The sequence below is a fragment of the Triturus cristatus genome, chromosome 12 (assembly GCF_964204655.1).
Source record: "Triturus cristatus chromosome 12, aTriCri1.1, whole genome shotgun sequence".
Classification (NCBI taxonomy): domain Eukaryota; kingdom Metazoa; phylum Chordata; class Amphibia; order Caudata; family Salamandridae; genus Triturus; species Triturus cristatus.
The window spans coordinates 709,790,535-709,815,754 of record NC_140595.1 but is presented as its reverse complement, the minus strand read 5'-3'; the positions used below and the strand labels follow the sequence as shown (position 1 = coordinate 709,815,754).

The 25,220-nt window shown below is 45.8% G+C and overlaps 1 protein-coding gene across 2 annotated transcripts in view; it reads right to left on the bottom strand.

Moving 5' to 3' along the window:
- The window catches only part of LOC146780369 (hydroperoxide isomerase ALOXE3-like), a 554,429-nt gene that overhangs the window by 5,573 nt on the left and 523,636 nt on the right, over positions 1–25,220 (bottom strand). For both annotated transcript variants that reach the window (XM_085638540.1, XM_085638541.1), the window contains one exon: positions 214–335. In XM_085638540.1, the coding sequence (XP_085494666.1) occupies positions 214–335 (122 nt within the window). The remainder of the gene's footprint in view (positions 1–213; positions 336–25,220) is intronic.

The window sequence follows — 25,220 nt, the reverse complement described above, 5'->3', positions numbered from 1 at the left end:
AGGGTACATACAGAAAATGAATTACAAACCGTGTTAAACAACCTTTTGTTTCTTAACTTTGGATGGCACTTGAAAGCATGAAATTTCTTAAAACTTTTGATTTCACAGTCTGTCCCAATGTTTTGTGGTTCGGGTATCAATCCGCAATCAGTGAGGTGAATGTGAATGGGAGGATGAACAAAAACACTTGACAACAAGGTCAAGCAATCATACCTGAGGATTTTCTCTCCAAGAAGCATTCTTTGAAGATATCCCTCACCCAGGCTTGAAGCTCTTGGTCTTTCTGGATGCTCTCATCACCTTTATAGTAGCAGTCCACAATACCAGACACATAGCTAAGAGCAAGAGAAAATGGAGTGGCATAAATGGTTGAAAGACCATATGGAACACTTCCAAATCAAGAGACATCAAGCTCTACCGCTTACTACAGAGAAAGTGTTGTTCATCTTATGCTTATTTAGGATGAATTTTTAAGTCAACTGTATGACAATAGTTCGGCATGTATCTCCTACAGAGATTGATGGCTGCTAGGGTCAGCAGGCAACCATGTCTGATCGCGTTTACATAAAGTCTTTTTTTTAATGCAGTATGTTTTCCTCAAAGGAAACATGACAGCATTTAAAAGTAAGGTTTTTTTTTGTTTAAAACACAGCAGTGGTTCCCACTGAACACTGCTTATTCCAGAACTAGCTTTATTTTACATTCGCAAAGGGGAGTGGGTCCCTGCAGCCCCCCTTTCCTTTTGTGAATGGCTTACAACCTCAAGTTGAGAGTCAGTAATTTTTCAATGTTTTGCAACCAGAATTCATTCAACTCATACCAACCAATTTGGAATTTAAGAGAGACACCTGCAATACAACACTTCCAAACAGTGAATCATTATGGGTTCATAATCCCATTTTAGGAGTCAGTAATAGTTGACCAACTCCTAAAATGTGACTGAACTCAGACTCAGACTTTTGCAATTGTTAAATCGGTTTGTACATCTTACCCCACATTCCCCTGTGGTGTACACACAACCATCACACCTCTACTCTATATAGCAGTGTTAATATGGCTTCTTTACATGTATACTTGATCAACAGCAGACACTTAGGGCCATATGTACGAAGCCATTTTGAAATTCCTGTAGGTGCGATGCGCTATTTCAGGCAATTAGGAAATGCAAAATCGTATTACGATATCTACGAAAGGTATTTTCGATAGCACATTTTGAAATTGGTAATAGAAAACTAGTGTTACCAAACAGTGAAACACTAACACTATGTGCAAAGGATTTCCTAATTGCGATAAGTCTCAAAACGGCCATTTGGGAAATGCAACTACCATCAATGTGAACCAGATGGTTACCAGGTGCAGACTATGAAACGTCACCCAAAATGCGTGTAGCTCTCTCAGAATGACAGGCCTGTACATCTTGGCAAGGAAGATGAGGATTTTGGCTGGTAGGCAGAGAAGGATGAGGAGACAGGAGAGGATATTTAGGGTGAGGATCACCCTGTTTGAGCAGACAGAGGAAGACATTTATGAGAAGTATAGACTGAGTAGTAAGGAAATTTGGGATTTCATTGCTGAGTTACATCCTTAACTACAACCTCTAACAGTTAGAAGCAATGCAATCCCACCACATGTGCAGGGAAAATATTGTTTACACATTTTAGCTTCTGGTAGTTACCAGGGATTTATAGCAGGTGGAGTGTCACAAAGTGCATTTTCTGGGTTATTTCATAGGTTTCTGGACATCATGGCTGGCAAAGTGAACGAATATGTTTTTTTCCCAAACACTCCAAGGTATACAACACACAAAACTAATGTTTTCTCGGGTAGCACAGTTTCGAAACATTGTTGTTGTGTTGATAGCACACATATTGCAATATGTCCCCCCATCTGCAAATGAATTTATTTATAGAAACTGGAAAAGCACCCATTCAATCAAGGTACAGGTAGTGTGTGACCCCTCATGCATCATAACTGACCGTGTAGTCTGATTCCTAGGCAGCAAACATGACTCCTTTATGTTCTACTATAGTGGAATAAATAACTGTCTGTATCAGTGTGAACTTGGTGCTGGTTATTTACTTGGTAAGAGGACTACAAACTCAATTCATACAGTGTTCAAAAATATGCTTGTCAACAATCTAATTATTTCTCATTCTCAAGGAGACAGTGCATATGCCTTGCGCCCTTGGATACTAACGTCATACCGGCATTTAAGAACCAGAAATGAAACAGGGCACATAAAACCATGCAATCAATAACTGAAAAGACTCTTGGAATTCTCAAATAACGTTTTAGCTGCCTACACAAGACTGGTGAAGCACTAATCTAAGGAATAGAGGCCTGTTGCATAAACATGGGCACATGTGCCATTATTCACAACATAGCCATGAGGAAGGGTCTTTATAACATCAACATAGAGATAGAATCTGACTCAGATGACAAGCTACTACCACTTCAGAATCAGCAGGACAGGGCACGTACAGCAGAGGGTCGATGTATAGAGATCATTAACAACCCTTTTTAAGGTAAGAATGATGACAACATCTACGAAATAGCCAACACACATGATGGTAATGTTTTATCCATTACTGAAAGATAACTTTTCATTCAGGGTGTAACAATGTATCTTCAACTATATCCTTATTGGATGACATTGTTTCAACAAAGCAAAAAGTTTGAAAACACAAACATAACAAACTAGTATTATACATCTGAGCATATACATAAGTCACTTTTTATGATGTCTGGTGTTGGCTGCCTTCTCAGCAGGACTTGGCTGTGGAGTTGGAGGACTTAGTTGCTGCAATGTGTGTCGGCGTGTTCGCCTTGTACAGCATTCATCGGGCACAAATTTGCCACTGAGGCTACAGTATTCTTCACTTTCTGGTGCTGATAAAAATGTTAGGGGCAAACAGGTTATGTGCCAAAAGGTTCTCCAGAGTTGTTGTCACTAGGGCCAGCTACATCTTGACAGCAGTGTCCAATGTCATATTGGGTGTTCACAGTTCTCCTTTCAAGAGAGGTGGAGGCTACTCCCAATCAATTGATTGATTTTGTAAATGTGTCACAGCATGCCATGTGCTGTGTGAGCCTGTGGCTTTGCATACGTTACTCCTTCTCCATGGCAGCAATCCAACGCTCTGAGGAACAAAAAGGTAGATTTCCCTTATATAAGGAGTATCGGACCTATGTTATGTTAGCATGATGCATCTATATGTACACTCCCTGTTTGATATATATGCTTTTGCTTGGAGGAAACTTGTTTATTTCCTCTCTGTATATGTATTGCTAAAAGAGTAGGCCGAGAACCTAACAGACGCCATCTTCTGATTATATGCTCGAGCACGGGCCGTGATCACGCGTTGATCACGTGCAGTTGTCAGGCCCCAGTTCATCTGAGTTACGGGTAGCAGCTGAAGGTAGGCTGTTTACTCGACTGTTCTAAAACTCAAGGTCGCATCTGGCTTTGGGGGTGATAAGTGCATTCCTGGAGGCGCCGTGCCTATACTCCCAGGCATCAAGACGAAATGGAGTCACCCCTCCTGACCTCATCAGTAATAGATAGTTAAGCCTTTGTACTGGTCTGATGTGTGCCATATATGGTCCTTTCCTGGAGCTCGAGGGCCAACTGGTGTTTTTCCTTTTACATTGATTGTATGTGCTAAACCGAAAAGTATATAACCTCATGTTTGAATACAAGCCAGCAGTCCTCTCGGCGCACCTAATGGGTGAGGTTCGGAGAGGCTCCTCTATAGAGTATTTTGTTTAATAAACAATTGAACCTTCTTCACTGCCAACTGCCTGATTATTTGGTAAATGGTATTGGGACTATTGGTAGGTATAGCCCTTTTGTTTATTTTTATGGTACATCAGTTGGCGACTCAGCCGGGACTCCGTGACTGGGTCGTCCTCCCCGTAAACGGGTGGTAAGGACAAGGGGTAATTCTGGTCGAGCGGGTGGACGGAAAAAGGATCCTTTGAAATTTAGCCATCTTTGGTATGAACTTACTCCGCTCTCCCGATCAGATTATCCCCAGCTGCTAGTGACCCTTCACCGGAGTCCTACGGGCGTAACCCAGGAGCAGACCGTGTTGGTCTTCAGGAGTTGGCAGTGGAGAACACGCTATTGTACCTTTGTGCATCAGGTGAGTTGAATTGTTTTGATGTTCTTGGCATGCACTGTTGAGCAGTGCTTTTGAAGCAGTTAACTGTGTAAGTATTTGGTGGTCAGTGTACCACGGAGAATCTTGGGGGTCTGATGGGGCAGCATTGTGGTGGCTGCACATATAGATGCTCCACTGACCTTTTTGTTAATAATAGAGATGCTGATCGGACGCCCGGTGTGGCATGTGTGGTGCGCGCCCGGCCAGACTGCTCTCGGAAATGCCTGTGGCTGTACCTGGGTAGCCTTGGGAACACATCTGTAGCGGTGCTAATGAAGCGGGCTTAGTCAGAATAGTCCCAAGAGTGAACCAGGAAAGCTGCGGGATGGTCTGTAGGTCGGTCTGTGGTTATACCTGTCTGATGGTCTCTTGGTAGTCTTTGGACTGCTTGATTTTGGTATCTGTCGGTCTTGGAACTTGAATTTGATTGATTCTCCACGAACAGGAGTCGACGGGCTCTGTTCTTTGTTTTGAAAGACGTAATTTTGGAATATCCTTGTGTGTATATATGTATATCTATTATTATCTTATGTATGTTTGAACGAGTATGAGGTCGTATGTTTCGTGAATGTTTTAACATGGCCATGTTTGGAAATAAATTGGTATGATTGAATGAGGAATGCGTGACGATAATCACCATGCCGTGTTTTAGCAAATTGAATTGTTTTGGGTGTTGTTGCCGCCCTAATGATACGCGTTTGGCTGAAAGTCAACCTGTGCCGCCCGAGGGCAGCCCAAGTTATGATATGTATGTAAAGCATGGTATTACACCTCTCTTGTTTAATACTCTGTGGCATAAATACACTAAAGATAATGTGGAATTACAATGGCCCTTAACCAGGTCTTTTGATGAAAAGAAGATACATTTTCTGAAGGATCGATTATTTTCTAAACGTAGTCGACAGTCAATGTTTGACTCCCTAAACCTGTGGCAGAAGGAAGCAAAGTGTAGACGTATGCGGGAGGAGAAAGTATGTAGGATGAAAGGAAATCAGACGATTAGGCAGAAAGCTATAGCTTATGATAAAGCACGAACTGAACAAGGGATTGATCGTGTAGATAGACAATTTAGATTGCAAGTGGATAAGACCTATGTGGCTAGGACTGAAGCGGAAGATGAGATAGAGGATTTATTGGATACTCGTCCACCTCCACCTTATGCTCCACAGCGTATATATCCCGTTGTTTCCCCGACTTTAGTACAGGCCCCTTTAGCTTCCGCCCCTGTTGTCCCCTCTTCCCTTGCCTCTCCGGGAACGTCTTCTGTTTTGTCTCCCTCAGTGTCTGAGACGGGTACTTTATGGCCTGTTACACTGCCATCTTCTGTTATGTCCACAGCTGTTTTGTCTCCCCCCACCCCTGTGTGGACTTCCCTTTCTGCAAGTACGACCCCATCTCCAGCTGTTTCGACTTCATTTCGTGCTCCGGGGGATTTTGACACACGGAAGTTGTTTACTCGTTCGGCTGTAGGACAGGATGAGAAACAGATGATTGAGGATCAGTCTCCCAGTGGATGCGACAGCCTATTTATACTATAACTGATATATGGAGCACGCTTAGAGATTATGAACCTGTTATGCAGCAACATGCTTTGAAACACATGGCTGCACGTATTATTACTCTCTGGGAACAGTGTTTTCCAGGAGGGTTGGCCCCCCAAGTAATGTATGATATTCGGGACAGGGCTCATAAGTCTGAACTTTGCCCAGATGAAGTGTATAGAAATGTGGAGATTTTATTAGGTTGTCGAGAGCGGATGTGTCAAAAGTGTCCCTCGTGGGACACTCAGCATCCTATGCGAGAAGTTCATCCTATCTTTCATCCTGAAATACAGGAACTAAAGGATGATCATGGTGTAGTGACTAGACCTCGTGTAGAGGCCAGAGTAGAGGAGCAATGGGTTTATACCCCTTGGAAGAGAAGTGAAGTCCTCTTGCTAAAATCACAATTACCTGACCCCCGTAAGAACCCCATGGCTTATTATAAGGAACTCACAGAAGCGGCCTCTTCGGCCGTTATGACTTTAGCTGACATAGCGCTATTTTTTGCATTATTAGTTCCCATTGACATATGGCGTCAGGTGCATGATCAGGACCATGCTCAAGAATTAGGCGGAACATGGGACCAGATAAAAGATTGGGACAAGGATCGTAAGCCTGGAGATAAGCCGAGGCCTGAATTATTGGCATTACCTGGTCGTATTATCACTTACATGCATTCCTTAATTCCGCCTCGCAAGGTGGATTGGGACAAATTGACCGCATGTAAACAGAAGAAAGATGAAAGTGTTTCTGATTTTTTCACTAGATTTGAGGGCGTATTCATTGATTTTAGTGGACAGGATTTATCGTTGGAAGGCGGTATACGATTATTTGTCAATGGTTTTGTGACCAATTTGTTACCAGAAGTCTCTGCATGGCTGGAAGCCGCTGAAAGTACATGACCCACTTCCACGCCCTCGGTAATATTGAGTATGGCCCAATATTATGAACATAGAGAAAATGAAAGTAAGGATAAGACGGAAAAGAAAACAAAGGATCTTAAAACACGAGTGTTTTTGCAACAAGTTTCTCAAGGACGTGGCAGAGAGAGAGGCGGTAGAGGGTTCGTCCCGAGGGGGCGGGAACTGGACGAGGCAGAGGGCCGGTTGCTGTTTTGGGAATAAATCAGTGTGCTTATTGTAAGGAGGAAGGGCATTGGCGATCTCAGTGTCCATTGTTGCTGGCCCAGAACGGGGCTATGAGAAGTAGAGGAAGAGGTCGAGGAAGTGTGGATCGCAGTGATATGCGACGAGAAGAGGCAACGCAAGTTGGACAAGAAAATAATTATTTTGATAATCCAAGAGGTAGGCAGTATTATAATGAGGAGTGTGCAATGGACGAGACCGATGGATATGCTTATACATAGGATAGCCATGGACAGAGTGAGGGCCAGGTGTCAGTACCCGTTGACCAGCAAGGACCCTATGTAGAGGCGCGTTTGATGGGGACATCTGAAAAGTTTTTAGTTGATACGGGTGCAATGAATAGTTCTATTTCTCGTTCCCTGGTCCCAGGGGCTGCTCTGTCTGGGCACAATAATGTTTCGGTAGGATTCTCGGGAATTCCGGTGGTGAGCCCCATCTCCAAACCTATTCCTTTTACAATCGGTCCTGTTACGATATACTCCCGTTTCTTTTGACTTCCCATTGTGGCGAAAATTTGTTGGGCTTGGATTTGTTGAAGGAATTACATGCTAAGGTTCATTGTTCACCTGATGGTGTTTATTTGACTATTAATTCTCTTGGGAAGCATACGCTGCAGTGTTTCACTAAAAATGAACCCCTCCCTCCTGAGTTTGCTGCTATTCCAGCAACATTGTGGGCCACTGGTGATACAGATGTAGGATTATTAAAGATTCCGCCCGTTTCTATTACCTTGAAGCAAAATGCTCGGCTTCCTCGTATACCTCAGTACAAAATTTCTCCGGCTGGTGAGAAGGCTTTGCTCTCCATCATACAGGATTTGGTAAAAAAGGGTGTGGTGGAAGAGACAGGCAAAATCGGTCTGTTACATGCATTAGCAGCTATCTTAAAGAGAGCTCCTATTGGCAGCGATCCTGACTATGCTGATACCTATCGTTTTGTGATTGATTTGCGCGAAATTAATAAAATAGTGGTGCCCCAATACCCCGTGGTTTCAGACATCACTACTATTCTTACTATGATTCCTCCTACTGCTAAATATTTCTCTGTGATTGATTTGAAAAATGCTTTCTTTAGCATTCCGATTCATCCTGATAGCCGCCATATTTTTGGCTTCTCATTATCTGGTCGCATCTTCCGGTTCTGTCGCGCTCACCAGGGGTACACAGAGAGTCCTAGTATTTATAGTCAAACTTTGAAAACATTGTTGGTTGATTTGGTCTTGCCCCCTGGTAATGTGCTTTTGCAATACGTAGATGATTTGTTAATGGCCTCTGATACCGAGGAAGTTTGTAAGAAGGCCACTGTACAATTATTGTCTCATTTGGCTGCTAATGGCAATAAAGTATCCCTTTCTAAATTGCAATATTGTCGACAGGAGGTGACCTATCTCGGTCATCTACTGTCAAAGGAGGGAAGGAGACTAACCGCGGAGCGTGTGACTACCATTTTTAATATGTCTGTACCTCGTACTCAGAGTGATGTCCGTGCATTTCTCGGCATAACTTCTTACTGTCGCCAATGGATCCCTAATTTTTCCCTTCTTACTAAACCTCTTCTGTACTTAACCACTAAAGATGTGCATGAACCTTTACCTTGGACTGATGCTTGTCAAGATGCTTTTGACTCTTTGAAATCTGCACTTTGTTCTGCACCTGTTCTTGGTACTCCTGACTACCGAAAACCTTTTGTGCATTACATACACGAGGTGGACAGTTGCTCACTTTCTATGTTAACACAAGGATTTGGTGGTAAGCAGAGACCTTGTGCCTATTTCTCGGCGGTGTTGGATAACGTCACCAGAGCACTCCGTAGCTGTTTCAGAGCTACTGCCACGGTTGCGGTGGCTATTCGACAGTCGGAAGGGCTCGTTCTGAACATTGACCTCACAGTGATGGTACGGCATGCTGTGGATACATTATTGAACAAAACAAAGACCCATCACCTTACGAGTGCGCGTCTTACCGGATACAAATTGACTTTGTTTGCTCCACATATTACGATTAAACGATGTGCCACTCTGAACCCAGCCACGTTACTACCCCTCCCTTCGAATGAAAAGAACAATGATGTTCATGATTGTCTATTTCGGACTGAGGAGGAAATGAAGGGACGAGTAGACCTGACTGACACTCCTCTATCTGACCCTCAAGGGGAGTTGTACGTCGATGGCTCTTGTTTCAAGTTACCAGATGGCACGACAACAGCTGCATATGCGATAACTACTCTTCACACTATAGTTGAGGCTTCTCGAGTACCCTATCAGTCAGCACAGGGGGCTGAATTAGTAGCATTGTTTCGGGCCTGTGAGTTAAGTGAAGGACTGAGAGTAAATACTTACACCGACAGCCAGTACGCCTTTGGCGTGGCTCATAGTTTCGGCCTACTTTGGGCAGAAAGAGGTTTTCTTACTTCTTATGGCCAGCAAATACAGCATGGTCCCTTAATTTTGTGATTACTGACAGCATTGACGTTACCTGAAATAGTGGCTGTAGTCAAATGTAGTGCACACAAGGCTGTGGTTGATGCAGTGGGGGAGGGTAATGCCTTTGCTGATCAAGTAGATAAGGAAACTGCGAAATTCAAATTAACCCCAATGTTTGTGACTAGCTCTGCTAGGTGGGTGGCTGAAACAGAGATGTTTGATAATACCATAGGGAGTGTCCAAGAAATACAGAAAGAAGCTACCCCTATTGGACTGGCTCACTGGAAAGAGCGAATTGGGAGATTAGATGCAGATGGTTGTTGGATTGATCTGACAGAAAAGCAGCGGTGGCTGTTGCCTAATGCATTAGTGAATGCGGTGGTGACAATGGCACATGGTTCGGCTCATATTGGGGTGAAAGGTATTTGTGCATTATTAGATCCTGTATGGTACAATCCCAATATTTCTAGGACTGCTGCCCATTTGGTACAATATTGCATTGTTTGCTTATGACATAATCCAGGGGGCAGGGAGCCTGTTTTGAGTGGAAACTTTGCACCACCATCTTTGCCTTTTGAGGTGCTTCAAATGGATTATATCTAACTGGAGCACGTTAACAATTTGAAGTATGTCCTGGTCATGGTATGCGCTTTCAGTAAATGGGTGGAAGCCTACCCGACAAAAGAAAACACTGCTTTGGCAACGGCAAAGGCGTTGGTAAAGGAGTATTTCCCTCGCTACGGATTGCCTCGTGTGATCTGGAGTGACAACGGAAGGCATTTTTTTTTTTTTTTTTGAAACCTTTATTACAGAATGCAAAAGATATACAAAGATGGGCCTACAACCTTCAGGCCGGCCGCTAGCAAGCAATGGGAGCATAAAACACAGTTATGAAACACAAGCGGCAAGTGATAAAGGTCCCAGAAGTCAAAGGAAGCGTTGGCGGCCAAACCGTCCGGACCCCCCAAATGGCGGTTTCATTTTTTATGAGAAACGACATACAAATCCACAAGGCAGCAAAAGTCAAAGCAACATTATGGGCTCCCCTGGGGAGGACCCTACCGATCCACATGAATAGGGGGGGGGGACGGGCCAGGACAGTAACAAAGCGAACGCGATACACAGAACCAAGGTAACAAGCAGACTAGGGAGACTGGGCCACTGCCAAATCAGGCATCAGCGGCGGGGTACAAATCCCGCCATGATAGGAGTTCCAGGGGCCCCACACTTTCACCCATTTCCCAGGCTTACCTCTCGCCACATACACTACCTTCTCCCGAAACATACACCAATCCATGTTTTCCTTCCACACCGAGACCGTTGGTGACCTCTGGGAGCCCCACAATTGTGCTATGTCACGCTTGGCCACCATGTATCCCAGTGTCACCCACCACGTCTGCGGCACCGTGTAATCAGTCGGCTCCCACACATTTAGCAGACATCTCCTAGCCTCGGGAAACAGCGTCACATGCGTGACCGCTTGCAACACCGCATGTACACCACGCCAGAAGCGCGCCACAACCGGGCATTCCCACAAAGTATGGAAGAAGGTCCCCGACAAACCACACCCACGCTTACACATCCCATCCACGGCATATCCCATACGCATCAGACCCGGCCCCGTAACGTAGACCCTGTGGAGTATTTTGAGCTGGACGAAACGAAGGCGGGCCGGTATGGCCACCTCTTTCGGGGAGGCCACCGCAGATACCCAGTCCTCGTCATCCAGCTCCAATCCATCGGCAACCCATGCCTCACGAAGGCCAGTCAGCAGTCCCGAGCGATCGTTGATGAGCTTTTTATAAATCAATGAGATAGTGCCATCCGGTACATGCCCATCTAGCACTCTATCTTCCAGAGGGGAGCACTCCGGGATGGTCGCCACATCCGGGAATACAGAACACAGCGCATGACGAACCTGTACACACCGGAAGTACTCCCTGTCCTGCAACTGGAATTCCGTCTGCAGCACATCGAACGTTTTGAATCCCCCCCTCGTCCAGAGATCGCCCACCCTGCTGATGCCTATCGTGTCCCACTTCTCAAAGCCTTTCGAGGTCCACAAGCAGCCCAATCGCTCAGATGCATACAGTGGCGTCGCCCGGGTCAACCGATCTTTCCACCCCATCGCCAAGTTTGCCGCGTGCCACACCCGTACCGCGACCCGCGTAGGACCCGTCAGACGTGCGTCGAGCGATCTAGAGTAGAGCGCACGATTATAGTCGCCACCCGGCAGCAACAATTTGTCCATTTCAAAAGCCGGGTTAAGGGCGGGCCCGTAAAGGCCGTGGTTTATCGCAGCCAGCTGGGAGGCCCAGTAGTACCGTTTGATGAACGGAAGGCATTTTAATGCAGGACTCATCACACATATATGTAACGGGCTACAGATTAGACAGAAGTTCCATGTGGCTCGGCACCCCCAGTCCGCTGGGTTGGTCGAAAAGTATAATGGGATATTAAAGCTCAAATTAGCTAAAATTTAAGAAAGTACTAGATTGAAGTGGCCAGATGCTCTGCCGCTGGCATTAATGTCAATACGAGTTTCCCCACATTCTCGTTCTGGTCTGTCTCCGTATGAGGACATTTTTGGGTGCCCTGCTAATGTTTCAGGCGTCCCGAGACCCAGAACGTTTCATGATATAGAGTATCCTATGCTGACAGACTATTTGTATGCTTTGACTAAAGATCTTTATTCCATTCATCAACAGGTTTTAGCAGCTCTGCTGCCCCTGCCGGAGGGTCCTGGACATCGCCTGGAGCCAGGACAGTGGGTTCTGGTCCGTAACTATCAGCGAAAATCCAGTTTGGATCCTCGTTGGTCTGAACCGTTTCAAGTCTTGTTGGCCACGCGGACGGCGGTAAAGGTGAATGGCAAGCGACACTGGATTCACGTGTCACATCTGAAAAGGTTACCCCTCCCGCTTCCATATGATCAGCAAATCCAGGACGGGTTTTGACTCAGGAAAGTGAGCGAGTTCCTCGGTTCATCCCTTTCTCTGAGGCCCAGGAAATCGGAGAAGGGCAAGGAGAAGTTGCATCAGGCTCGGAAGGGGCTCTGTCATCAGCACAATTAATCACCCCAGATTCTGTTGTTCCTTTAGCTAACCCAGAGGCTAGCGTTACCACTGTTTCATCAGATTCGTAATCCCCTGTTTTGTTTTCTGATCAAGAAGTGCCTGGCCATACTCGATACAACCTGAGGCCCAGAAAACAGCACGGTACACCAGGTGAACATGGTAGGAGATAGGGAGAGACTTGAGTGATAAGGTACAGACCTGTGCTATGAATGTCTGTTAGATACGCTTCTGGTGTACTGAGCGAGACACTGGACTGAACGCGCGGAGAGCCTTGAACATTTGCTTGCTCTGTTCAGGAAGAAAGACTGTTAAAAAGGGGCCCAGGTTGTGTTTTTGTCCAACGGTAGTGTGAGAACATAACTCCGACGTGGGAAGTTTGTTTCGGTGTTATCTGTGATGAACGATAGGAGCCTGCCTGTGAGGCTCTAAACCGACATAGGAAAGAAGTACCCTCTGGCAGGTTGGACTGCATTGCCCTAGTTTATTGTCGAACTTTTAGATTGTATGTATCCCTTTGCTTGTTTTGTTCCCGAAGAGGAACGTCCTTTTGCACCACGTTATTTTCCTACATATATGCCTGTTTTTTTCTAGTTGGACCAATCGTGTTAAAATTGCATTTATAGTTACTATAGCAATATTGTTCATTATATTACTGGGAGTATTCATATATTTAGAATTTCGCCACCCTATGCATACTGCTTTAGGAATAACTACCCCACCTCCGGAACATGTGTTCCATACTTTAGCCCCTCATTAAGAAAGGCATCGTCAGACCTATGTGAAAAATGCTTTCATTGAAATGCTTCAGCAAGTACACAGTGCCACCAATACTACAAATTGTTGGATTTGTGGTCTTTTACCACCTGTCTTGCAAAAGCACGACTTATTCATATCTCTACCTTTGTCTCATCCGGGAAGTTATTATTATTATTATATATGAATTTATTAAGCGCGCAGCTCCCCCTGGGTTTCCCGGCGCTAGGAGCACAGAAGTAAAAGAGGGCAAACAGGAGTGCAAGGAACAGGTAACAAAGAGAACAGCCAGGTTTTCACTCCTTTGCGGAACTTAAGATAACATGTTTCAGACCGCAAAGGGATGGGAAGCGAGTTCCAGAGCGAGGGCGCCAAGTAGGAAAAAGAGCGCCCACCAACTCTAGCACACTTAAAACGGGGGACAGAGAATCTGCATTGAGTGGAGGATCTGAGAGTGCGGGAGGGACTATATTGATGGACTAAGGTGGATAGATAGTGAGGGGATTTTCCAGCTTTAATACGGTGCATAAAACATAGAGCTTTGAATTTGGATCTAGATTCTATGCGCAGCCAATGCAGGCTGCGCAGGGAAGAGGAAACAGAGGTGGTTCTAAGCAGATTGCAAAGTAAACGGGCAGCCATGTTCTGGACCACTTGAAGCTTACGGGAGACCTCCTTGCAGGCACCCAGAAGAAGTACATTACCGTAGTCCAGCCGCGATGTCCCTAAGGCCTGGACCACTGACTTCTGGGTGTCTGGGGGAAGCATCCATGTGATCTTCCTCAGCCACCTGATGATGGTAGTACAGGTGGCTGAGACTTTAACCACATGTTGCCTCATGGATAACTGATTGTCAAAGAGGACCCCGAGATTGCGTGCTGTTGTTGCTGGGACCGGCAATGGTCCCATTTGCTGAGGCCAATGTTGCGGGCCCCAGAGAGCGGAGTCCGGCCCGAACAGGAGCAGCTCCGTTTTATCGCCATTCAGCTTCAGTTTGTTAGTCAGCATCCAATTGGCGATGTCAGTAAGCCCAGAACGAAGAGAAGAGGAGGGGGAGTGCTGATTAGAAGAAAGAGAGAAAATGATTTGAGTGTCATCAGCGTACGAAAAAATAGATAGTCCAGACTGTTCGGCAAGAAAAGCAAGGGGTCTAACATAAAGGTTAAAGAACAAAGGACTGAGAATAGAACCTTGGGGGACACCATACGGGGCATTATGAACAGTGGACACCGAAGAGGGGGAGAAGACCTGGAAAGTGCGATCAGAAAGAAAATTGGAAATCCAAGCAAGTGCGGAGCCACAGATCCCAACAGACTTCAAGGCAGAAAGAAGGATGGTGTGGGAGACGGTGTCAAAAGCGGCACTCAAGTCCAAAAGGATGAGTGCCACCGTCTCCCCTCTATCTACCTGACGTCTGACTGTCTCCGTGACTCCCAGAAGGGTGGACTCCGTAGAAAAGCCCGCCCGAAAACCTGACTGGGAAGGATGAAGAACGTTCGCTGATTCAATGTGAGTGGTTAGGTGACGGTTGACATGCTTCTCCAGCACCTTCGAGAGGCAGGGAAGCAAGGAGATGGGTCGGAAATTGGCTGGGTTGCTGGGATCAGCCAGCATTAGCTTTCTTCAGGAGCGGGACCACCATCGCATGCTTCCAGACGTTAGGGACAGTTGCCTCAATGAGAGAAGCATTCAAGAGAGCCAAGATACAGTCAAGTGAGACGGAGGCTAGGGTACAAAGAATCTGAGGGGGCATGGGATCCAAGGGAGAGCCGGATTTGATCTCTGCCAGCAGTTTCTGGAAGGCGGGCATAGAAATGAGCTCCCACTTATCTAATAGAGGAGATGAGGACCGTGCAGGGTCGTCCTGAATGGATGGTTGGTCATGGTTCTGTATGGATGAACTGGATGAAACAGATGGTAAAACTCCAAAACCCGCGTAGATGCTGTCAATTTTCTCCGTAAAGAAGTCCGCCAAGGAATTGCATTGAGTGCTATCCAGACAGGGGGCTTTGGGAGCACATGACATACCGGATAGTTCCTGAACTGCCTTAAAAAGAGCTTTGGGACGATTCTGAGCTTTCAGTATCGTGTTGCTAACGTGATTGGCCCTGGCAGTATTACATAGAGCGTGATATTTATGCAATGTGAGTTTGTAGTTTTCTTTATCTGCAGGAGAGTAGTTTGACCTCCAAATACGCTCCAGTCTTTTGCAACGGGACTTCTCCATTTTTAGTTGTTCATTGAACCAAGGGGCAGGGGGGTGCAGAAAATGTTGCTTACATTTACGTGCCGGGAGGCAAAGATCAATTGCAGAGGTAAGCCAGGTACTAATCGTCCCCACATCATCCGTAGAAATAATAGAAAGAGGAGGCATGGTCTTTTCTAGGGAATTATTAAGTTGCTCCAGGTTAAGTCTTTGCCAATTTCTACTGGTTTTAAGGGAGTGTGGGTTGCCAGGAGGGCAAGTCGCACCCGCTGTCTTAATGTAGAAATCTACAATAAAATGGTCAGACCAAATAATAGGTCTGGAAGGAAGACAGGTTACAGTGTCCAGATTAGCAAAGATTGGGTCTAGTAGGTTGTCGCCTTTATGTGTTGGACCGGAGTTGAGAAGACTTAAATTGAGGGCGGCAAAGTCCTGTATAAGATGAGTGCTAGTAGAGCATAAGGTGTCGTTAAAATGGATGTTCAAGTCACCTAATAACAGGAAATTATTAGATTCCAGCAAAAGGGGAGCAATAAGCTCAGGAAGGGCAGCTGCCCATGCGCCAGCCGCACCAGGCGGGCGATACAAAAGAGCACCGGACAATGTAAAATTCGGGGATAATAGCAATTTAAAACTACCTGCTTCACAATTAGGGATGTCAAGGTCTTCCCACTTGCAGGAGTAGCTCCTCTTGTAAATAATGGCAATGCCACCTCCATCCCTGAGAGTTCTGTTACGCCCCACGAAGGTGTATTCATCAGGGAGGGCAGTGGCAATGTCCGGCCCAGAACAGTCATTGAGCCAGGTTTCAGTTAGAAACAAGGCCGACGGACTAGAAGATGTGAGGAGGTCAAATATGTCCCTCTTGTGTTTAGGCAGAGATCTGCAATTTAAACTAATAAAACTAAGGTCAGGAGGGAAGTCAGAGGGGTGTGCAGTCACTGGGAGAGGGGTGGCAGTCCAGAAAGAGGAAGAGGGAATACACAGCTCCGAGGGGAGGGATGTGAGAGCCAGAGCACATGAAGGGCAGGACAAAGGGGCGTCATAACAGTGCAAACGAGAACAATAAATACCAGGTGACGGTCGGAGGCTATACAAAAAAGAACGGGAGTATGTAAGTCTGGGGATCGTAAAGCCAGAAGCAGGGGGGGGTGGCCCCAGGTCCCGTCTGGGCACGGACGGGCTTGCCTCTGGTGCGCCTCCGGCACGCCAACGGCGGACCCGCTGCGCACGCGCGCTGCGCGCTTGCATTGGCCTGAAAGAAATAGTCCCCGGCAGTCAGCCCAATCAAAAATGGCGCCCAATGATAGGCCCGGACAGAAGGGGAGGAGTCTCGCAAAGCGAGTGAGTAAACTGTAGTTTTAAAATGCGGGTAAGTGGGCCGTACAAATCTTTATAAACATGTGCAACAAGTTCTCCTAATACAACAAAGTTCTCTTAATTCACAAATAAAAATATTAAAATAGCAGCAAGTTTAAGGATAAAAGAAAAACGCAACTCTAGGGCTTCCGACCCTCAAAGCGAGCGTTTATGCGATACAGTACGAACGTTGGTAGGGTGTCTCTGAGCATAGGCTAGCGCGCTTGCATTGGCCTGAAAGAAATAGTCCCCGGCAGTCAGCCAAATCAAAAATGGCGCCCGATGATAGGCCCGGACAGAAGGGGAGGAGTCTCGCAAAGTGAGTGAGTAAACTGTAGTTTTAAAATGCGGGTAAGTGGGCCGTACAAATCTTTTTAAACATGTGCAACAAGTTCTCCTAATACAACAAAGTTCTCTTAATTCACAAATAAAAATATTAAAATAGCAGCAAGTTTAAGGATAAAAGAAAAACGCAACTCTAGGGCTTCCGACCCTCAAAGCGAGCGTTTATGCGATACAGTACGAACGTTGGTAGGGTGTCTCTGAGCATAGGCTAGCGCGCTTGCATTGGCCTGAAAGAAATAGTCCCCGGCAGTCAGCCCAATCAAAAATGGCGCCCGATGATAGGCCCGGACAGAAGGGAAGGAGTCTCGCAAAGCGAGTGAGTAAACTGTAGTTTTAAAATGCGGGTATTCGGCTGTACAAATCTTTATAAACATGTGCAACAAGTTCTCCTAATACAACAAAGTTCTCTTAATTCACAAATAAAAATATTAAAATAGCAGCAAGTTTAAGGATAAAAGAAAAACGCAACTCTAGGGCTTCCGACCCTCAAAGCGAGCGTTTATGCGATACAGTACAAACGTTGGTAGGGTGTCTCTGAGCATAGCTCAGTTGCGAAGTTGCGAGGCTTGGTTCAAATTGCTTTCTATGATGTATATGCATTACACTGTGGACGCTAAAAGGTTTTCAGAGAGAGATTATGAAATGATTTTAGCATATATTGAGGTTCAGCAAGGATTTAACCCAGATGGGAATAATGGAGAGGGAACCTTAGATCCGAATGCCTGTATGAATATGTATATAATGTATGAAAATACCACCTGGTTGAAAAATACAATTTTGGACTTTGTTGAATTCAATTCTACTCAATATTATCGACACTTTCAGGACCGTAATGTTACTGAAGATAAGGCTATTCCAGTACCTGTATTAAACAGTACCTCTACCTTTTGTGTTCAAGGAGCAGGGTACATATCAGTAGGAGAGAGCCGATGTAATTACACTTATCAGTTGCGTACCTTTAGTAGTCCTCCGTTGTTAACCCCTCCTAATGTATATTTTGTCTGTGGAGAAAGTGCCTATACTTGGCTTCCGCGAGGGTGGACTGGACATTGTTATCTCTCCTTCCTGTACCCTCCAGTCTATATTGCCCCTTCTACTTATCATAAGGATCACCGATTAGATAAACGTAGTGTGCTTATTAGGAGAATTAAAAGAGTGAAAGATACCACTGATATAGATCAGACCGATACTCCACCACACTATTTTACCGACATCATGAAGGGAGTGCTACCCTTTTGGGGGCCTATACTCACTAGCCAAGAAGTACGACGTCTGTCTAGGGTAGTTGAAGGGGTAATTAACACTACTGCAGGAATACTGACCAATATAACAGTAGAGCTACAGGCGACCAGACTTGTTTCGCTTGAAAACCCTATGGTTTTAGACGTGATCTTGGCAGATCGCGGAGTAGCATGCCGTGTGATCGGCAGCTCTTGCTGTGTTTATATTCCTGACTCCGCCCCCTCTGTTCACTTGGCTGTACAGAAGCTACATCGTTTAGCTTCCGAGATACATGTAGAAACTGGTACATGGTCTCTCTCTGGTTGGTTCTGGGGTTTGCTGTCTACTTGGGGATGGAAAATTTTGATGGTCCTGGCATGTATTGCCGGTATCATATTTACATGTTGTGTTTGTGTACAATGTGGACCTGCATGTTGCTCTTATTGCGCGGCTAAACTTACTTCCTCTGTGTCTGATCCATCCCCAACGGCGGTAAAAGCTCAGCTAGTTCAGTAGGAGCTCAAAGACTTAATGCAGATTGATGAGGGAATATTTGAAGATTGAACTGTTTTAGTTAGCTACATGAATGAAGGTAGACTTATATCGCGCAAACTTAGCCCAATGGGCGTCAAGGCGCCTAACAAATAAAACTGACTAGGACAAACAGGAGAGCTTACTGGTAGGCCTTTATAAAATACCAAGTTTTAAGAGCTTTCCTAAACAGGGACAGAGAGGGTAGTGACTTAATCTCCAGAGGGAGACCATTCCAGAGTAGAGGAGCGACAATGGAAAAGGCTCTGCTCCCCCATCTGGTTTTTTTAAAGCGAGGAACTACCAACTGGTTAGAGTCTGAAGATCGCAAACACCTACTAGGAATGTATCGGGTAAGCAGTGACCCCAAAGCATTTGAGGGGCCAGCCTGCAAGGCTCTGTAGGTGAGGCAAAGAAGTTTAAAAGAGATTCTAAAATTGATGGGAATCCAGTGCAGGTTCTTCCTGGCCAGCGTTGCCGAGGAGTCCCTAGGGAGTGCTAAGACGAATCTGGCAGCAGCGTTGTGCACCACCTGCAGACGCTGTATAAGATATTTATTGGACTCCGCATATAATGCATTACAGTAATCTAATCTGGAGCCCACAAGGGCAGTCACTGTATGTTTACGTGCGTGCGGAGACAAATAGTGAAGGATTCGTTTCAAAGTTTTAATGACTCCCCAGCACGTGGCCACAGTCCTGTTAATCTGACTGTTCATGGCGAGTGAGGTATCAAAGATGACAGCAAGATTCCTAGCCGTAGAAGAGGGAGTAGGGCAAATTCCAAGGGACGGAGGCCACCACTCATTGGACCAGATGTCTTGATCCTTGCCGAAAACGAGTACCTCCGTTTTATCGACATTGAGTTTTAAAGAATTTAGTACCATCCACTCAGCGACCATCTGCATACAGGACCTAAAACTAGAGGCAGAGACACTAGCAGAATGGCTTAAGGACACCATAATTTGCGTGTCATCAGCATAGGACACTACCTCCATCCCCTGCGATCTTACTAATCTAGCAAGGGGGGCCACATAAAAATTAAATAGGGTCGGACTTAAGGCCGAACCCTGGGGCACTCCACATTGCAGAGATTTAGCAGGGGAGAGGAACTCACCCAGCAGAACTCTTTGCTCTCTAAGATGTAGAAAAGAGTCAAGAAGGCTGAGAGCCTGTCCTGCCACACCTGCCTCCCTCAGCCGAGATGTTAGGGTAGAGGGAGACAGGGTATCAAACGCTGCAGTCAGATCCAGCAAGACTAGGATCGTCGTCTGACCAAGATCGACTTTGCGACGGATGTTATCAACCACCATAGTCAGGGCGGATTCAGTGCTATGGGATTTCCTGAATCCGTGCTGAGAGCTGTCCAAGAACTCAGAGGAGTCAAGGAAGGTGGATAGATGAGAATTTAAGTGAGCTTCAAGCATCTTTGCAGGGGCAGGCAAGAGGGAAATCGGCCTAAAATTCTTCAGCACTCCAGGATCAAGGGAAGATTTTTTTAGGAGGGGTTTCACTATGGACTTTTTCCAGACCATTGGGAAAATGCCCTGAGTCAGAGCCCCATTCATAACTGCCAATAACGGAGGCAGAAGTGTTTCCCTGCAATCCCTTAGAACTTTCAACGGACAAGGGTCTACGGGGGAGGCTGACTTAGTCATATCAAGCAGCGAATTGAGCCCCTCAAGAGAAAGTAACGGAAAGTGGGTGAGAGACTTGTGTGAATCTCTCCTCCAAAATTCACAAGCCTTAATATTACCAAGAGAATGCTCGTCCAGCGTCTTCATTTGGTTGTCAAGAGCCAAATGAATATCCGAAATTTTATTATAGAAAAAATCGGAGATATTATTACAAAGCTCCTGAGAAGCCACCACTGGATCGGGGATCTGAAGAGAGCACAATGAGCCAACAATCTTAAAAAGCTCTTTGGATGAGGGAAGCGAAGTTGTCAAATGAGAGAAATACTCCTGCTTCTCTTTAATCACTCGAGATTTATATTCTCGTAGCATCAGTTTGTGAACTTCTCTATCAGACGGAGCCCACGACTTACGCCATTTTCTCTCCTTGATCCTACAGGTTTGTCTTAAGAGTCTTAAAGGCTCCGTGAACCAAGGTGCAGAAGGTTTCCGCCGCGCAACATAACGTAGAGAAGCGGGGGCTAGGGCATTAACCGCTATAGTAATGGAGTTGACGAGGTCTTGAGCAGCCCCATCCACGTCTCTGAAGGCAGAAGTATCAAAGTCTCGCAGAAAAGGAGCAAGAACTTGATTGGTAATATTCCTGTATCCTCTTTTCAAAACTCTATTGCGAGGAGCAGCATTGGAGAGCTCCTTAGTGGCAGATGCAAATCCAAGGGGTACTGCGAGATGGTCCGACCAGACCAGTGGCGAGGGGAAACCAACAGAGAGTCTGGGATCATTGGTGAACACCCCGTCCAAGGTGTGGCCGCCCGATGCGTAGGGTATTTTACAAGCTGAACAAACTCGCAAGCTTCCAGCGCGTCAATAAGCTGAAAAGAGTCCTTAGAGACCACATCATCTAGATGAAAATTAAAATCCCCCAGGATTGAAAAATGAGGTTTATCAAAGTATGGCTCCAGGATTCGAAACAGCTCAGAGCAGAAACTGGTTCTGGGACCAGGTGGTCTATAGACCAGGATGCCAGTAAAAGATACTGTAAAAGAGCATGTTATACAGAAATACAAGGCCTCAAAAGCGTCCGAGGGTTCAGACAGGGTTTTGATAGAGCACAGATATGGGGCCTTGCAAATAATTGCCAGACCGCCCCCTCTACGTCCCAATCTATCCTGTCTGTATAAGGTAAAACTAGGCCTGGGCGAAGCACTACGCTACGCTCGCGTAGTTTGCGAAGTTCGCGCTACTTCGCACTACGCGAACTGCACGTAGCACAGTGCGAACACGCGTAGCGTAGTGTTGCGTAGTGCTGCGGTCATTTTTTGCTTGCTCGCGGTCCCCAACGTCAAGTTGGCGACCGCGAGCAAGCAAAATGACATCCTGGCGAGACTTTTTCCTTGTTCGCGATCGCGAGCATGGAAAATAAACCTCCCGGCGAGATTCACAACGCGAGAAGGTCAGGTTTCTCATTGCGAGGGGTCGCGTATGCTCGCGACCGCTCGCGATGAGAAACTACCAGTTCGCGTTGAGAAAGCTGCAGCTCGAGGAAAAATCTACTCGAGCAGCAGAAAACTACAGCTCGCACTGTGCAAGATGCCATTTTCAATGATTGCACAGTGCCGGTTGCTTGTCCGCACTGTGCAATCATTGAAAACAACATCTTGCACAGTGCGAACATGTTACTTCGCAGTTCGCGAAGTGCTACGCGTAGCTCGCGTAGTGCGAACTTCACTTTGCGTAGCTTCGCGAAGTGCTACTTCGCGAACTACGCCCACCCTTAGGTAAAACCCTCCGGTATTGCTAATATCAGGTCATGACCTGATGAGGCGGATGCCCAGGTTTCAGTCACGAACACCCAGTCAGGTTGCCTATCATTGACAAACTCGTGAAACGCTATGTTATTTTTAATAAGTGACCGAGCATTAATCAAGAAACCAGTTCTAGGTGGTAAGGCATTCGAAAGAGGTGAATACTTAATAGGGGCCTTTCCGCAGTGAGAAGAGGGACAAAACTTTGCTTGACACAAAGAACAGGTAGAAGAACGTGTTACCTCATCCGGTGACCGGCCGTGGTGACACGGACGGGGCGGAGGTCTAAGTGCTAGCAACTCATGCACTGAATACTTCCTTACCATCTGTAAGGGATGCGAGATATTATTGGTGTCCAGCCCGACCTGCAGCCCGTCCTCAGCGCGGACGGGCGCAGACGGGCTGAACTCAGGCGTAACTCCGGCGGAAATCCGGCGGTCCCGCTGCGCGGATCCGCTGCGCGCCATCACCCGTCTGAAATAGTCGCCTAGTGTCCTTGTGACAGCTAGAGCGTCAACCTCCAAAATGGCGCCGCCAGGCGTCCCGGAGTTCCCCCAATATGGCCGGCAAGCGCGATCAATCCCAGGAAGTGGACCCGCTCCAACACGGTGAAAAACAATTTAATGTGCGGGTGAGGGGCCTGAGTTAAGAACAAGGAAAAACACTAAATTAAACTAACGGAAATAGAAAACGGGGAAGTTTAAAAAACGCACCAGCAGCTCTGCGCGTGTCATCCAATAGCCAGCACAGCGCGAAGTAAGCGCTTTTAAAATCACATGCTAAAAGGGCCGTTCTGAGGGACAAAAAGGTAGATTTCCCGTATATAAGGAGTATGTTAGCATGATGCATCTATATGTACACTCCCTGTTTGATATATATGCTTTTGCTTGGAGGAAACTCGTTTATTTCCTCTCTGTATATTTATTGCTAAAAGAGTAGGCCGAGAACCATACAGACGCCATCTTCTGATTATATGCTCGAGCACGGGCCGTGATCACGCGTTGATCACGTGCGGTTGTCAGGCCCCAGTTCATCTGAGTTACGGGTAGCAGCTGAAGGTAAGCTGTTTACTCGACTGTTCTAAGACTCAAGGTCGCATCTGGCTTTGGGGGTGATAAGTGCATTCCTGGAGACGCCGTGCCTACACTCCCAGGCACCAAGACGAAAGGGAGTCACCCCTCCTGGCCTCATCAGTAATAGATAGTTAAGCCATTGTACTGGTCTGATGTGTGCCATATATGGTCCTTTCCTGGAGCTCGAGGGCCAACTGGTGTTTTTCCTTTAACATTGATTGTATGTGCTAAACCGAAAATTATATAACCTCATGTTTGAATACAAGCCAGCAGTACTCTCGGCGCACCTAATGGGTGAGGTTAGGAGAGACTCCTGTATCGAGTATTTTGTTTAATAAACGATTGAACCTTCTTCACTGCCAACTGCCTGATTATTTGGTAAATGGTATTGGGACTATTGGTAGGTATAGTCCTTTTGTTTATTTTTATGGTACATCAGCTCTTCAACTTTCTGCAATTGCAGCATTGAATGTCACATGCTTTGCAGATGCCGATTCACTGTTTTTATCAGTTTCACTTGTGGGTGCTGTATTGTGGTGATTGATTTCTCAAGGAAAACTAAACAATTGAGAACCGTCTGACATGTCAGAAACATTATCATTGTGAACTGTTTGTAGCTGGACTCTAGGTTGTCTCGGTGTCCTGTGCACAGAAGAAGTTGTGTTCCTGGCTTGTGTTTGCTCCTTATCACCATTCTCAAAGTCTGCTCTCATAGTAGTTGGAATTATGGGCATGAGAGTAGCAATTGTGCTGTACTCAATTTCCACTTGTGTGCCAATTGCTTTATCTGGCTCAATGCCTTCAGACATGTCCTGGATATGATCTGTGGAAATGTATATATATAGTTACTGTAAATAAAGTGTTACTAAGTTTGCATGATATTGTTGAGAATGTGTTTTATGTGTTTTTAACATTAGGATTATATATAGATATGTGTAGTTTATTCCTCAACACACTGTACCCCGCATCACTTAGTTGTACTTCAAATTCCATAATACATTTCTAAATTACAGCAAACATCTACTTGGAGTTTTGGTAGGTAAGATGTTGTACTTGAAGACTAACAAACAATATGTTATGGACAAATGTATACAAGCAAATGATTTACCTTGACTGGAGCCTGAAGGATAGGCGTTGGCAATGTCTGACACTCCCACTACACTTTCCGGTTCAAGTGTCCCCCCCAATAGATTATTTTATTGGAGTGGGATTAGGATGTTTGGAGGGCCCACCTCCCATGTCACAAGCCTCAGTCATCCAGATGGCCACCTTCTCTTTGGTACGGGAACTTGGGTCATTCTAGTGTTTCCTGATTTCAAGCATGGTCCTCTTGGTAACACCAAGAGAATTCACTTTTTCCAGGATGCTGCTTCAAAGTTTGGTTTTCTGGGCCTCTGGTACAGAAAACGATGCTTTGCCAAACAGCTGGTCCATAGGTGCTACACATTCTTCGGTCAACAGCTCCTGCTCCTTATCAGAGAAAGTGTATATCGGCTTCCTTCTGCCAAGGTCCTTATCCCCATCATTCTTAGACATAGTGTTGTAGGGAAATGTGAATGTCACTGCCAATAGTCACACAGGAACACACCTTCCTCTCAACACCTTTCTAGGCTTCTGGGTTTTGACCACAGCCTGCATTTCTAAATTTCCTGGTTCTTACATTATCATTCTGCATGCAAAATGTGACTTTTCCCAATTGAGATTGCGAATTTGACAGAATCGCTAATAACGAAATACTCTCCTATATACATCTCATTTTGCGATTTCCAAATAGCGATTTGTATCAAATCGCTATTTGGAAATCGCAAACAGTAACTTCTTTCGTACATATGGCCCTTATTCTCTAGATTAGATGGACTGGGTCAACTTATTCAAACCTTCTTGAATGTACTCTTATAATAAATGGGTAAGAAGTTCAATCTCATCTTGCTGCATCCTCCAATTTA